Genomic DNA, 14,029 nt, shown 5'->3' on the forward strand with positions numbered 1-14,029 from the left:
TGCCACTTGCCAGATGGAGGGATAGTGGGGGGGGGGTATGGCAGGCAGCAGGATGTGGCAGGTGACCAGCACAGGTGTGCTCACTATCACTAGCCAGGTGCACAGGGTGGGGGGTTGGCAAGTGGGGTGGGCTGAGTGGGGAGTCAGAGCGGGGGCACATACCACCATCCTAGGTGGTTGGAGTGGCAGAGCTGGTGGGGTTCATGACACCAGGAGGGTGGGGGAAGGGGGAGCTTGCTCCTCTGGCCACCAGGCATGGGTGCCTGGGTGCTCCCCATTGGCTGCATCCAGCAGTCAGGACCTTTTCCCAACCAAATGTGAGGAGGGGGGGTTGCCTGGGTTCCAGTTGGGTGGGTGTCCTCCTGCTGACACTCTATGGATCTCTTACTCAGTGTGTGTCACCCACGCTAATGGTTAGGGGCCGCAGCTGGTGGGTAGTCTTGTCTCTGGATCCTGGCTCCCTCCCTGCTGTTCATATTCCAAGATCCCTGGAGCACTCACCCTCCTTCCTGTACTTTCCCTCCTTAGATCCATTTCATGTTGTATTCACCTTGCTTCACTCCTGGTATGTCTGCACAGTTTCTCTATCTCCTCTTGGGAAGTCTGTGAAGTTGCCTTCCTTGCTCCTCACCCATGATCACTGCTGGCTTTATCTCAAGATGGCCACACTGTGCCTGGCCAGCTGGCAGGGCACCTCTGCTCTGTATCTCTCCTCATTTGCTGTTTTTGTTCAGTTTCTCCTTCTAGTCAGTGTTCCTTCTCATTCCTTATCCTTCCATTTGAAGCTCAGGGTTCCAGGATTGACATCTTTATCTGTTTCTCTTGGTTTCTTGGGTCTTTGCTGTAGGGGGACAACATGATGCAGCTGACTGAGCTGTTATCTTGGGCCATCTCATCACTAATGTGCTCTTAAAAGCTTGCTTGTCATCCAACGGCTCTTCTCTACATGAGTCCACTTTGTTATTATATGTCAGGCTTGGTTATAGAAAGTAGTACCGTTCTCAAAATAGACAAATCTTGGCTGAATCTGGAAAATCTTTTCAACTTACCAGAATTTTATCAGAGGTAACATTTCTCTTCCTGTTGTAAAAGAACCTAAGAAAAATAGTGACCTTTAATCCTTCATGAGGTCTTAGTCTTCATCATAGCAAGTTATTGTCCAAGACTTTTTTTTTTTAATTTTTCACTGAAGATCATAAATCTGAAAAAGTCTCATACTAATCAATTACTTAGCTTATGGTTATTGAATAAATGCCCGTTATGTATGTCTAGTTTTATGGTAAGTGTGGTAGTGGACTCAGAAAATAATTAGACATGATTCTTGCCCTCCAGGAGTTTGTAGTCTCACTGGAAAGGCAAAGCTCTCTCACATGAAATATATAATCATTCTACTAATATGGTTTCAACAAAGCCTAAAAAGAGCTCAGAGAAGACATAAATCATTTTGAGCAAAGAGGAGATGAATATTGCACTTGTCACTGAGGGAGTATAAGATCTTGATAATCAGAGGTTAAGGGGGAGAAGTGGGCAATGCTAGTGAACAGAATAGATGGAATGAAAGCAAGAAGCAATGTTTGAACTAAGTCAGGGTTGATGGTGGAAGAAGACTGAGTGAAAATATCCTTATTGCTATAGCTAGTTTGAGGCCAGACCAAGGAAGGCATTGAAAAGAGATAGAGTAGATACATAATGATTGTGGATATAGAACACAGGAGATAGTGGATATAAAGTTTGGAGACATAAAGAGCATCAATGCTCTTCTTGTAATTGAGACCATAATGGAGAGAAAAGAGTGGGTCTGATGAGTATGTCAGAAAGGAAGAATCAGCATAAAGGGAAGAGTCAGAAATAAGTTTCCTAGAGTGAGAAATGGGAGGAAAATTGGATTTTCTGGGATACTTACAATAGTTAGAAAAGGAGCCAATTTGGAAGCATGGAGATGATATCAAATTTTGATGCACTGAGTTTGAAAATGTTGAGGGACATCTAATTGAAGCAATCCAATATCTAAATCCAAGGTCATTTAGAGATCTGTAACTAGCTCCCATTAACCTATGAAACGGGAAGTGCAGATTTAAACACTTTCCATTTGGAGTTCATAACTACTCCAGCTAGTATATGAGCCCATTAAGGAAGGAAAGGAAGAGCAAGCAACCAAAGATAAACTTTGACGGCCCTAGTGTTTACCACGGGAAAGATAACAAAGTGGCACATATTTTGGGAAAAAAAGTTAACATCATTACATACGCTAAGGAAAGAGAGCTTTTCAAGACTAGAGTGGTCAAGAGGGAAAAACACACACATACAAACACACACACACACAAAGAGCTCAAGGAAAGTGAGGATTAAGAAAATACTTGGAGAATGAGAAGGCCATTGGTAACATTCCAAAGTATGTTTTCAGTTGCATTTTGAGATAAAAACTCAACTGCCTAGACCTGCCCTGTATAGCTTTCTACTTCTATTGTAATAATATCCATTAAAATTCATTTTTAAGTCCTTTATGGTGATTTTTATTTGTTCCTTTATTTTTGTTTTGTTCTTTTTTTGTTTGTTTAACTCTCTGTCTAGGAATTTATCTTATTTTGCTACACAAAGTAGCCCATCTGCTGTCATTTTGAACCTGTGGGAAGCTCGTCATCAGCACGATGGTGATCTTGACTCCCTGGCCTGTGCCCTTGAAGAGATTGGGAGGACACACATGAAACTCTCAAACATTACCGAATCCCAGCTCGATGAAGCCGACTTCAACTACAGCAGGCAAAATGGACTGTAGTCCATGTCTTCTCCTGAGACAAGGCGACAACCAGCTTTGGGACATTTGCTTTAAATGGGAAAGAAAGAGGCAGCTTTCTGTCCAGTGGCATTTGGGGAATTCTGCCTTCATTTCCAATCAGTGAGAATCCCTGGTTGAAGAAATTGAATTTTCTATAGGTAAAACATGTTAATAGGGAAAATTGCAAGCTCCCTTAGATATAAGAAGGCTCCTCTGTCCCCTCTGAATCCACACTCGGGTTAGCAGTGGATGAACTCCTCAGATTTGGAATGTCAAGGATAAAAGTGAGGGGCATATCTAGATAAAAGTAGCTGTGGGAAAAGATTAGCTACAATAAAGCTGGGAAGGCAGACATTGAATAAGCACATGTTTTGAAACAGGTTTTTAATGATGTGCCCCAAAGGGCCAGCTGATTCTGATACCAGATTGTTAGAGTTTTCTAGCAACTGGCATCTGTGATGTTGGGAACAGTTGAAAAACTTGCTTTTAGAAGTGTAACTGGGCTGCCAACCCATTTATATGACTACAACAACATCAAGGAGAGAATGAGGGCAGTTAGAATTGAGAATCTGAGTATGTCACACCAGCACCAATTCCCTGTCTATGCTAGCCACTTAATGAAGACGAGATCGAAAGGTAAGACAGACCACAAATAAGTTCTTGACGTGTACCTCACCTTCATTTTCTTCAAGACAAATCTATACCCACATTCTTTCCTCCCCTTCATTACCCATTACAGCAGGAAGGAGAGGTTTCAAGGAGTATATTTAGACCTTTCAATATGGAAATTTATTTCTCCTAACTCAACAAAGCAAGACCATCTCCATTCCCAGCTAAGCCACTCAAACAGCATAGACTGCTGTTAGAACACAGCTTATTACATGGGCTTGGAGACAGAAGAGGTCAAATCAGGCCCAAGGAAACATGAACTGCAGATGTCTCGGGCCTCAAATTTAAGGCAAGTGTTGATCCATTCCCCTAACATTGTTATTATAATGGCATGAGAGATTTTGCTGTACTTTTAAATCCAGGTTCCTGAAATTTTCTAGCTTTTTGGTATTACGGCATCACAAAATCTTTCAGTAAGGCTATATGTCATTCTCCTTTTGCCTCTTGGGAAACCAATCTTTGGTTTAAATGGTATCCATCTAAATAGACTTGAGGGTTACCTCTACCACACTGTTCCAGAAACTGAGGCATTGTTCAGGGAGCCTCTCATCACTGATTACTCAACCTCACCAAGTATGCTTTCAGGACCATTAACATACAGCTATTGCATTCTGATTATCTTTTTTCTAATAAAAGGCTGGAAAATTATGGAGAGTTGAAATCCACAGATAATTCATGACCTTCATCTTAACCCTTTATTCCCACTTTTAATCTGTTAAATCATTTTTGGCAAGCTGTCCCGGTAGCCTAAAGATAAACACATCTGCTCCTGCTCATCTTCTGATGGATATTTTAATTAGTTGTCCACACTCAGGACCACGAAAGTCGAGGACCTAGATTAACCACAGGGCAACTAATTAGCTACTTAGAGGTTGGCTACATTAGAATAAAATAAAAGTAGGCAAGGAGTTGAAGAGGTGGGGAATATTTAGCAGTGGGGATACGATCCATGTTTTAAAAAAACGTTTTTTCCATCTCTTGTTAAAAAATGTTACAATCTCCACCCACATGAAAAAGACCTAAAGACAGGTTGAATTTATGATACCATGCATAAGGCATTGAAGAACTCTTGAATATGTTGGCCATTGTTTCTAACTAATGTGTAGTCTATATGGTCCCCTGTATTAGATAGAAGGCTTTGCTACATGAAATTCAAAAGCATCTTGCTTTTCTCAGGAACCAAAGGCTTATTGTATAAAACAAAGAAATCCTCTTAGAACTTTAAAGCATATTTTCAAACTACCATATCTAGATCAGGAGAACACCCCTTTGCTCAACTTGTTTATTCATTCTAGCGGACAATAGAAAGTATGAGAGTGCAAATCACTTGACATCCCTAATATAAATTCTTATATATATATATATATGTACACATACATATACATATATATATATGCCTGAATTTTTTAAATGCCCATGAACATAATGTCATATAGAGTAACAAAGGAAACAACATGATTCATCTCTAATTTCAGCCCAAGGTTCAAATTCACTTTCAAGTCCATTTTGCTCCTTCTTTACATTTCTGTCTTTTTCTGTTAGGATCATACACAGGATTTCCAGAGAAGCGTATGAACTTTTGTGGCCATTGCAAGTCAAGGTTATGCAGTATTTTACAGTAGAATCCCAAAGAGAACCCATGTTTTTGAGATTAAAGACTAAGGGGGAGTTGCAGATCAGATAAAGAGTTAGCTCATGTTTGAATTTCTGCTTAATTACTGTGACCTAAACATTTGTTCTATTTTGACATTTGCTGATTGCAAATACTCCTCTTCAAAAGATTTGTCAGTTTGAGCACTTACTTTGAATGCCTTATTCTCCCAGTGCAATGGAAACCAAAATATTAAAAGTGACCTTTAATACTTGGTGAGTTACTTAAAATTTTTACAAAATAGCCCACTTACATGCCAAATCTTTCAGTCCTCAAAGGCATTTGTGTCTAATAGTCAAGCTTTAAACATAATTTAAAATTATGCCACCAAAATGGTGAACTTCACAGCTTCACTTGACTGCAGCACTCTAAAGTTAATTTACAGATTTTACAGCACTGCTCGTGCAGTCTTACTGGTTTACATTAAAATTCTTTAAGCCAAAAGGAAGCTTGCTGTATGGATTTAAATGCAAACTTCATTTACTGGTGTAGGAAGTCTCATAAAACTCAGATGTACTCTCACAAAAATTTTATTAGCCTTTTTGTAAGAGATGAAAAGGAATTGAGATAGTTCTCTTTATTTCTCTTTTTTATTTTCTATCTCCAGCTGTAGCTTTTAGTCTTTGCAGTGGTCCCTATATTTTTCTTTCAGTTGATGTTGAGAAAGGATATTATGTCAAATCACTAAAACAGGGGTTCTCTTTGGATTAAAAGTTCTGAATTTATTACAGTAATTTTCCTTGACAGGACTTCTCAACATCAGGATTAATAAGCAAAAGTAGACTATTAAAATGGTCTAATTGTTTGGTTTTAGATAGTATTCCCCACTTGGTAAACTTCTAGCCAATTTACCTGTGAATTTCAAAATGTTATAAAATCTTTCGATGCGCTTTTGTTTTCCCTTTTAGCCATTTCTCTTCAATCTCTTAGTCACTCTGCCCCTGTAAATGTGTTGAATCCTATAGCTTTCAGATGTGTTGAAAGGTAAAGTTCTCTCAGAGGTCTTTGATCCAGTTCTGTGAAGGTCAGAGGAACTGGGAAGGAGCTGAAAAACGTGCCTCTCAGGCCCATTGTGTGGCCCATCGTAATCATTTTTCCTCATGAAACATTGCAAAGTTCTGACTCCTTAGTAATTCCCACATACTGGACAAGAGGTGACATCCACAGCAAATGGGAGAGCCAAACGTTGTCCTAAAGATAGTGACAAAAATTTTATTAGCCCTTCGACGTTAGTTGCCATAGCGCTGTATTTGAAAATTGACGCTTTAGCCAAAAGCTGAACGGCCCCCGTTTCCGCAGTTTCCACTGTTTCGTCTGCATAGAATTTTTCCGCACTACAAGCAGAATGTGTTTTGTCCAATGTCACAAAAGTGGAAATGTTATTAATCTTAGATGTGTTGCATATTTTGTGTTTTCACTTCTCAAACTCTTTCAAAAGCTGCAGTTAGAAAGCTGTTTGGCTGTATTGACAGCATGTGGTGTTTTTACAAAAGCAATTCTAGGAGAGCCAGTGTCTACCCATGGACTCCACATCCCCGCTCCAGGGTCATCAACAAAATCGAAATGGCAATCTGTGTGCTGCGTTTTCTGAAAGACAAAAGGGGATGAAAATCAGACCTGGCCCGTTAGTCACTAGTGTGTAGTACTGTGATCTCCGGTAGGAAACTTAACTCACGTAGAATAATTGTGGTTTTTGAAGCAGTTACTCATTGCTTTTTCCTTTTGCTGTGAAGATCATGGATTTGGAATGTCCTCATGAGGTGGGCCTAAGACGGTAACATTAAACTTCATGTCTTAAAACCCACCCTCCACCTGAACCCAAAGATATAAAAGGCAGTAAGCTTCATGTTGAGGCCTGAGCTCAAAATGTCCCCTCCCCCATCCCAAGCATTGAATTCCACACGACTTGCACCTTTTTGCAAACAGTTACAGCTTTGAATTATAAAAGATTTCACTAAATTTGGGAACATAACTCCTTGCATGAATGGTAATATGTGTCAATACTCTTAAAAACGACATGATCAAAATGAAAAAGTCCTATGCCTCAGTTTTTGCCAAGCCCCAAAGCATTTAACTTATTTCAAGCACTATTTATATACAAATTTCCAAATTGAACAAATCATAAAATTCCTTTAAAATTTTATATATATGGTGGTTAAAGACTTAGCTGTAGTTCGTAGAAATCATGAAAAGGAAGGGTAATATTTGAGGGATGTTAGTAAGTTGAAAATCATGCCTTCTGACCCCCATTACTAAAACATAGACATTACAGTCAGAAATAGATCTAATAATTTGAATATCCCTTCATTAGCAAGTTCTGATGATGCTGAAAGTATATCACCCTGTATCATGTCAATCTAAGCCTCTTCAGAGGGTAGCAAAAAAATTTCAATCAGAAATACTCCCCTCTGTTGGTCCTAGGTTATATAAGCCACTCTCTTTCAAAACTTCTCTGTAAGAAGGTAGAAAAAAAACTCAGTCTGGGGAAATTTTCTAGTCAGGAAAACAATTTTCTTTTTTTCTAAACTGGAATAAAGGCTCCTACTTAAAACTTCCCGTTCTTCATAATTGTATCTGATTGGTATATGCAATTCAGGAAGGCGCAGCCTCAAAATACTGCAAACATAAGCATTTAGAGAAAAACTGGCTGATTCTCCTGACCTAACCTCAAACAATATGCGTAATTGTTTACCTCCATTTCTGCATGGAAGAACTTTCAAATAGATTCATTCTGTTCTGTTTATTTTTGGAAGGTGTGTGGGGGGTGGGGGCTTCTTTCAAGTGACTCATATCTCAAACCCATCCCACTCTCAACGTTTATTTGATGTGTTCAAAAGCCATAAAAGAGCAGGGCTGAACACTTAATTTGACATGAAGTTGAAGGAGCGAGCAAGTCAGAGGGGAGAGTTTGAATAAAGCATGGCCTTGGCTTCATACCACACTTTTTGTGCCTTGTATTATCAATGTAAATTTTGAATGTTGTACAGTAAATACTTGGATGGACTTCTTAGAAAAGGCTGCACTGGCTTCTTTTTCAACACGTGTACATATCTATAAATATCTATACATATATATTTGGTAATGCCAAACAGCTGTGTTATATTGTATTGAACAAAATGGACAGTTTGGATGTTTTATGTAGAGTTTGCAAAAAAAATTGAATGGTTACAGACTTTTCAAGATAATTGTACAGACGTAAATTACTGCATATCAGTTATTTATGAATAAAGAGTCTTTTATTGACATTTTAGGAAATTCCATGGGTGGAACTTTGAAATCCCAATGAGGACACCCTCTACACTCCTCCTACCACATTCTAGTAGGAGCTAGAATGTTCTCCACAACAAGGATACTTTTCCATACATATTATTGTATTGATCCTAATTTCTCACTTTGGTTTCAGGAATGAGATACTCTGAGGTTACTGGAAGCAAAGATGAGATTATCTTCTAACATTCCCATCCTAACACACACACACACACACACACACACACACACACACACAACCTTTCCTTGGGATATAGTTGCATATAACCTGAAGTAATTTTAGCCATATCATAACTGTGACATCATTTACTTTAGTCCTCAGGATGCTTGGATTATTCTTACAGGCTACATAGAACATTTTCTGCCTCTTTGTGGGAAAATATTAAGAAAATAATCACAAAGTTGCACATTTCAAATACATCTGGACTGATTGAATCTATTTTAAATGGTTTTTTAAATGTTGAAAGCTCCTCCAAATTGTATCATAACTACTTAGGTCTAGCCTATAGGACAATTTAGAACTGCCCCAGAGGGTTTCCAAGGAGCAGCTGGTGGATTTGAACTGCCAACCTTTTGATTAACAGCTGAGCTCTTAACCACTGCACCACCAGGGCTCCTAGAGCTAGTCAGAACCAGTTAAAGCAGTATGATCTACTCAAAGATGGATTCTGATTTACTTAAACTAGTTGGTTATAATTTCAAAGGTCAAAAATTGGTTTAAACCAGTATTTTCCAAGTTATTTTGCTTTTTTGTTTTATAAAATACTGTTTCCACAGAAAGTAGGTTTTATTCAGATTAAGTTTGAGAAGCTATGGAGTAAAATATAATTCTCTAGATTCCTCAAAACCTTTAAACTCCTAATGTGTATGATGAATCTCTAAGAGTGGAGGATATGCAGTATTTCCTAAACTTTTTTGATTAGGTAATACTTCTTTTGTATCATCTTATTGGACTGGTAGGAAAGGGTTTGAATCTGCACACACTGGCTATAATTGATTGCCCCATCCAACTGTTCTGCCCACTTTAACTCAGCAGAGCTTTAAGACTGATTAAAATGCATTTAAGCTACTGGTAGGATAAGAATTAGTTCTAATTCACTTAAACTAGGTAAATCAGTTATAATTAGGCAGAATCAGGTCAAAAACTTCAGAACTACTTGAATAGTTAAAGTAAATGTATCCAATTTAAGTTGGTCAGAAAACAGATTTTGACTAAAACTGCTGTGACTAGCATGAAGATCCAGATATAGCTAGTTCATCCTCATGAAAAGGTTACAGATCAGTTTGAATCTGTAATAAACTACCCCAAATAATTTTTTTTAAATGAAAACCTTCATTTAAAAAATATTTTATTTAGTTAGGAACTAATTCTGAACAGATTAGGTTTGGCTAATTTATACATTCTGAAATTGGCCAAAATGTGTTAGAATTTGATCAGACTTATTCTGACAGTAGTTTACTTATTCATTCAAAAAAATATTTATTTAGAATTTACTATGCCATAACAGAGTCTGGGATTCAAATTCTGACTATCATTTAGAATTTGATATTGGGCAAGTTACTTAACATTTCTCTTCAACTATAATGTGGACGATAAAAATAGAATTTTAGATTCTATCTAAACTGTGAAGATTCAAAGAAAAAAATGCACATAAAGCTCTTAGTAAGCCATCCAAGAGTGTTAGCTTTTATTTTATTTTAGAGAGGCAGGATGCGTAGTAGCTAACAGAATGGGTTTTAGGAGCCAGACAGGCTTGGCCAGTATACTGAGTCGGCTACTCTCTGGGTGTACAGCCCTGGCCAAGTCTTGAGTAATCATATCAAGCTTAGCAGGTATAAAGTAAAGTTTCAAGTGGTATTATAATGAGTAAGTATATCTCAAACTGTCTCTGGCTAGTTCTGGTTCTGAAGAGAGACATTCTAGAGTGTGTGTTGTATAAACATAGTAAGATGACAATAGGGCTAACTTTGTACTGAACTTTAGGTTCTTTCTGACACCTGCAAGAAAAGACAAGTACGTGTGACTACTTTTCGCATATAGAAGTTAGTACTTACTACACTGAGCTCAAAATTACTTTAATAATGTCTCGTATGTTCATATCACAGACTGATTTTAGGAGAGAAGGAACTTGAGGCAAATGATGAGTCATATACGTGTTCCTCATATATCTATCACCGAGACAAATAACATTAAAAAAAATGATAGCATTCTTACACATAGTAGGTGCTCCATCAATGAGATGACCCATTTTCTGGTTTACAGAGGACACAGGGGCCTTAAGAGCATGAGAATGTGTACCAACTAAGCATTAAAGAGTTTCCTGGGCACTATCACCTATTATGTTCCAGATCCTCTGCGACAAGTCAGCCATTCATAAATGAAAGACATCAACTCAGCCTTCAAGAGACTCACTCTTTCTGAGTCAAGAAATCATCCTACCATCAAACAAAAAGTGTTATGGCAGAGAAAAATGTAGATTGTTAAGGGAGCGTAAAGGAATGACACTATCTAGGTTGTATTGAGTGAGGAAAAAATGCCATTGGGCTAAGATTTAAAGATGTATTAGCTATTGTTGTAACAAAGCTGTGTAACAAACCATAATCTGTGGATTAGAATAGCAATCATGTTTATTATTGTCACAGTTGGTCAGCTGGGAGGTGTGGATGATCTGAACCTGTCTTGGCTGATCTCAGCCAGGCTCATTCATGTGTCTGTGGTCAGCTGGAGGGGTGGCTGGGGCTAACTCTTCCAGGATGGGATCCCGCATATGTCTAGGGCCCTGGCTAGGAAAACAGGACTGATTAAGCCCTGCTCCATGTATCTCATTGTCCAATAGGCTAGGTTGTAGTATATGCTCATTCTAAAAGCAGAGGAATAGAAACATGCATAGCTTTTCAAAGCCTAGGCTTGGAACTGGAGAACTAGCATTTCTGCCGTTTTCTAATGACAAAATTACCTCACAAGACTAGCTTAGGTTCAAGGGGTCAGGAAATGGAATCCACCTCATGATGGAAATGGTTGCAAAGGCACATTGCAATGGGTATGGGTACAGATGAGGTGGAGAATGTAAGCCATTGTTTCAATCACTCTACCATAAATGATTAAGACTATGTCAGATAAAAATAAGGGGGAGAAAGATTCAACAGATTAGCAATGATAAATATATTACTAAGCATCTTACTCAGAAGAGGCTACTATATTGCTTTTATGTCTCAAGCCTTTATGACCCATTGGATTTTCTGCAATAGCACACCCCAAACATCTATGCTGTTAATAGGTACAGATCTGGTTAACCATGTTTAGGAAAAACTGAGTCAATCACATTTACAGAGGTTTCTTTATTATGGGACCTCTCAAAGACTTTAACATAACAATAGTAGTTAACACTTATGGAATATTTTCAATGTGCCAGGCCCTTTGCATGGATTCACTTATGTAATCCCTTAGTAACCATATGGAGTACCATTATTACTCACACTTTGTAAATGAGGAAACTGAGGAAAACAGAAACTATGCTAAAGTTCATTTTAATCACCCAGCGCAGACTGCTGTTTGAAGCATTTTCCATACGTTTATTATCAAATAACTTTTATTCAGTGAGCATGAGTAACATCTCACGGTTCACATTTTGGAATTCACTTTTCCAAAGAAGGATAGGAGTCCATTTGTGTCCTCCATCCTAAATTAATTTACTTCAAATCTTCTTCAGTCACTTTTTTCTCATCTATCCATCCATTTCTTTTTAGTTTGAAAAACTTTGTATCTCCAAACATATGATAAGCCTAGGGCAACTTCTTTAACATTTAAAATTTGTCCTGTGTATGCTTGATTTAACCATGTTTCTCTACAACTCATTAGAAATACATCCTTAAAACTGATGGTAATGAGTTATAAATATTTTGCTCTACCATAAAGATTACTTGTTTTAAAAAGCTAAAGGGATCTTTACAAGCAATTAAACGACTTGTGTCAAGTAACCTTGTCCCTCTGAGCTCAGAGCAAAATTCAGTGTTTCCTTCCTTTCAGTGGAGTGAGTGGTGGGTCTGCAGCCATAGGTAAGATGCTGTGCTGTTAAACAGAAAGAGCCCAGACTAGAAATAAGAAGGCACGTGTTCTAATCTTGGCTTTCATGCATACCAGTGGAGTCTCAGACAAGTCATTTTATCTTTTTGAGCTTCATTTTCCTCATCTGTAAAATCAGCATCATCAATATCTGTCCTACCTCCCATATCTGGCTAACGGAAAGATCGAACGAAACGTTGTGTGTGAAAAAGGCTTTGTATTCTAGTGAGTACTACACAGGCAAGTATTTTAATAGAATCGAAACCTCACACTGACTGTCAATGAATAACACTTTCAAACCAAATTAATTGTTGGGAATACAATTAAAAAATTTCAAGTGACCCATGACTTGTTCTGTTAGAGCACTAGGCAAATAATTGGTCAGAATACCTAGAGAAGCAGAAATGGTCTGCTTTCCTACCAACATACCTCTAGAAATCCAAATACTTTCAGAAAGGTCAAGAATAGATGTGTGTTCTTGCCAATGCCATAAGTGAAAAATTATATTACACCCTAAAAGTCAGTTATATATTTGTTGTTATCACTGAAAGAGGTATGAGTTACCACTTCTGGGCTTTTGTGGCTAAACAATGATATCTTCTTATCCTCCTTTAAAATCAAGGCAAACTAGGCAACACAATTCACTATTTAATTGTGTATTCTGTTGTCCCTCTACTTCGCCCAGCTGTTAAATTTATGTATTGGAAAAAAATAAAATTACTGACTGTCTACTATCTGGGGAAGCACTATTTTAAGCAATGGGGATGCAGCAGTGACCAAAGCAATCTAAATATCCACAGAGATCCCATTCTTGTGGGGGGAGATAAAAAGTAAAAACTAAATAAGTGAAATATTAAGTATGTTATACAGTGATGCTTAGTGTGAAGAAAATAAAGCAGAAAAGAGGAATGAGGTTTCTGGAGGCGCGATTAGGGTTGTATTTTTAAATAGGGTTGTCAGGCAAAGTCTCACTGAAGAAGTGTGGGAATGAATTAAGAAGATACCTGGAAGAAGAGGGTTCGAGCCACACAAAGCCAAATTGTGAAGGCATTGAGGTGGAAGTATGTGGGCATACTCAAGGAACAGGGAGGAGGTCAGTGTGGCTGGAGCAGTGTGAGTGTGAGAGTGTACAGAGATGAGCTCAGAGAAGTAAAGAGGGGCAGGTCATATCTGATTTCACAGGGATTTGGCTTCAATCTGCATGAAAAAGGAAGCTATTGTAGGATTTTGAGCACCCATTGCCATCAAGTTGATTCTGACTCATAACAACCCTATAAAACCAAAAACCAAACAATTGCCATCAAGTGGATTCTGACTCACAGAGACCCTGTAGGACAGAGTAGAACTGCCCCATGCAGTTTCCAAGGAGTGCCTGGTGGATTCAAACTGCTGACCTTTTGGTTAGCAGCCAAGCTCTTAACCACTGTGCCACCAGGGCTGGCATAATCATTTTGGTGTCGTTTTTGAAAATATGTGGTAGTGGGTGAGACAGGAGAAGCAGGGAGATTACTACTCCAGTAATCCAGGCAAGATAAGACGCAATGGTGGTTCAGTGGTAGAATTCTTACGTCTTTTGTGGGAGACCCAGGGTTGATTTCCACCC

At 38.4% G+C, this 14,029-nt stretch overlaps 1 protein-coding gene across 1 annotated transcript in view; it reads left to right on the plus strand.

The window, feature by feature from the left end:
• Positions 1–2,776, plus strand: part of UNC5D (unc-5 netrin receptor D) — a 678,804-nt gene extending 676,028 nt beyond the window's left edge. Inside the window, exon 18 of the mRNA XM_012557565.1 lies at positions 2,572–2,776. Coding sequence (XP_012413019.1) covers positions 2,572–2,776 — 205 coding nt within the window. The remainder of the gene's footprint in view (positions 1–2,571) is intronic.
• The last annotated feature ends 11,253 nt before the right edge of the window (positions 2,777–14,029 follow it).

Source organism: Trichechus manatus, unplaced genomic scaffold (genome assembly GCF_000243295.1).
Source record: "Trichechus manatus latirostris isolate Lorelei unplaced genomic scaffold, TriManLat1.0 scaffold00109, whole genome shotgun sequence".
Lineage (NCBI taxonomy): Eukaryota > Metazoa > Chordata > Mammalia > Sirenia > Trichechidae > Trichechus > Trichechus manatus.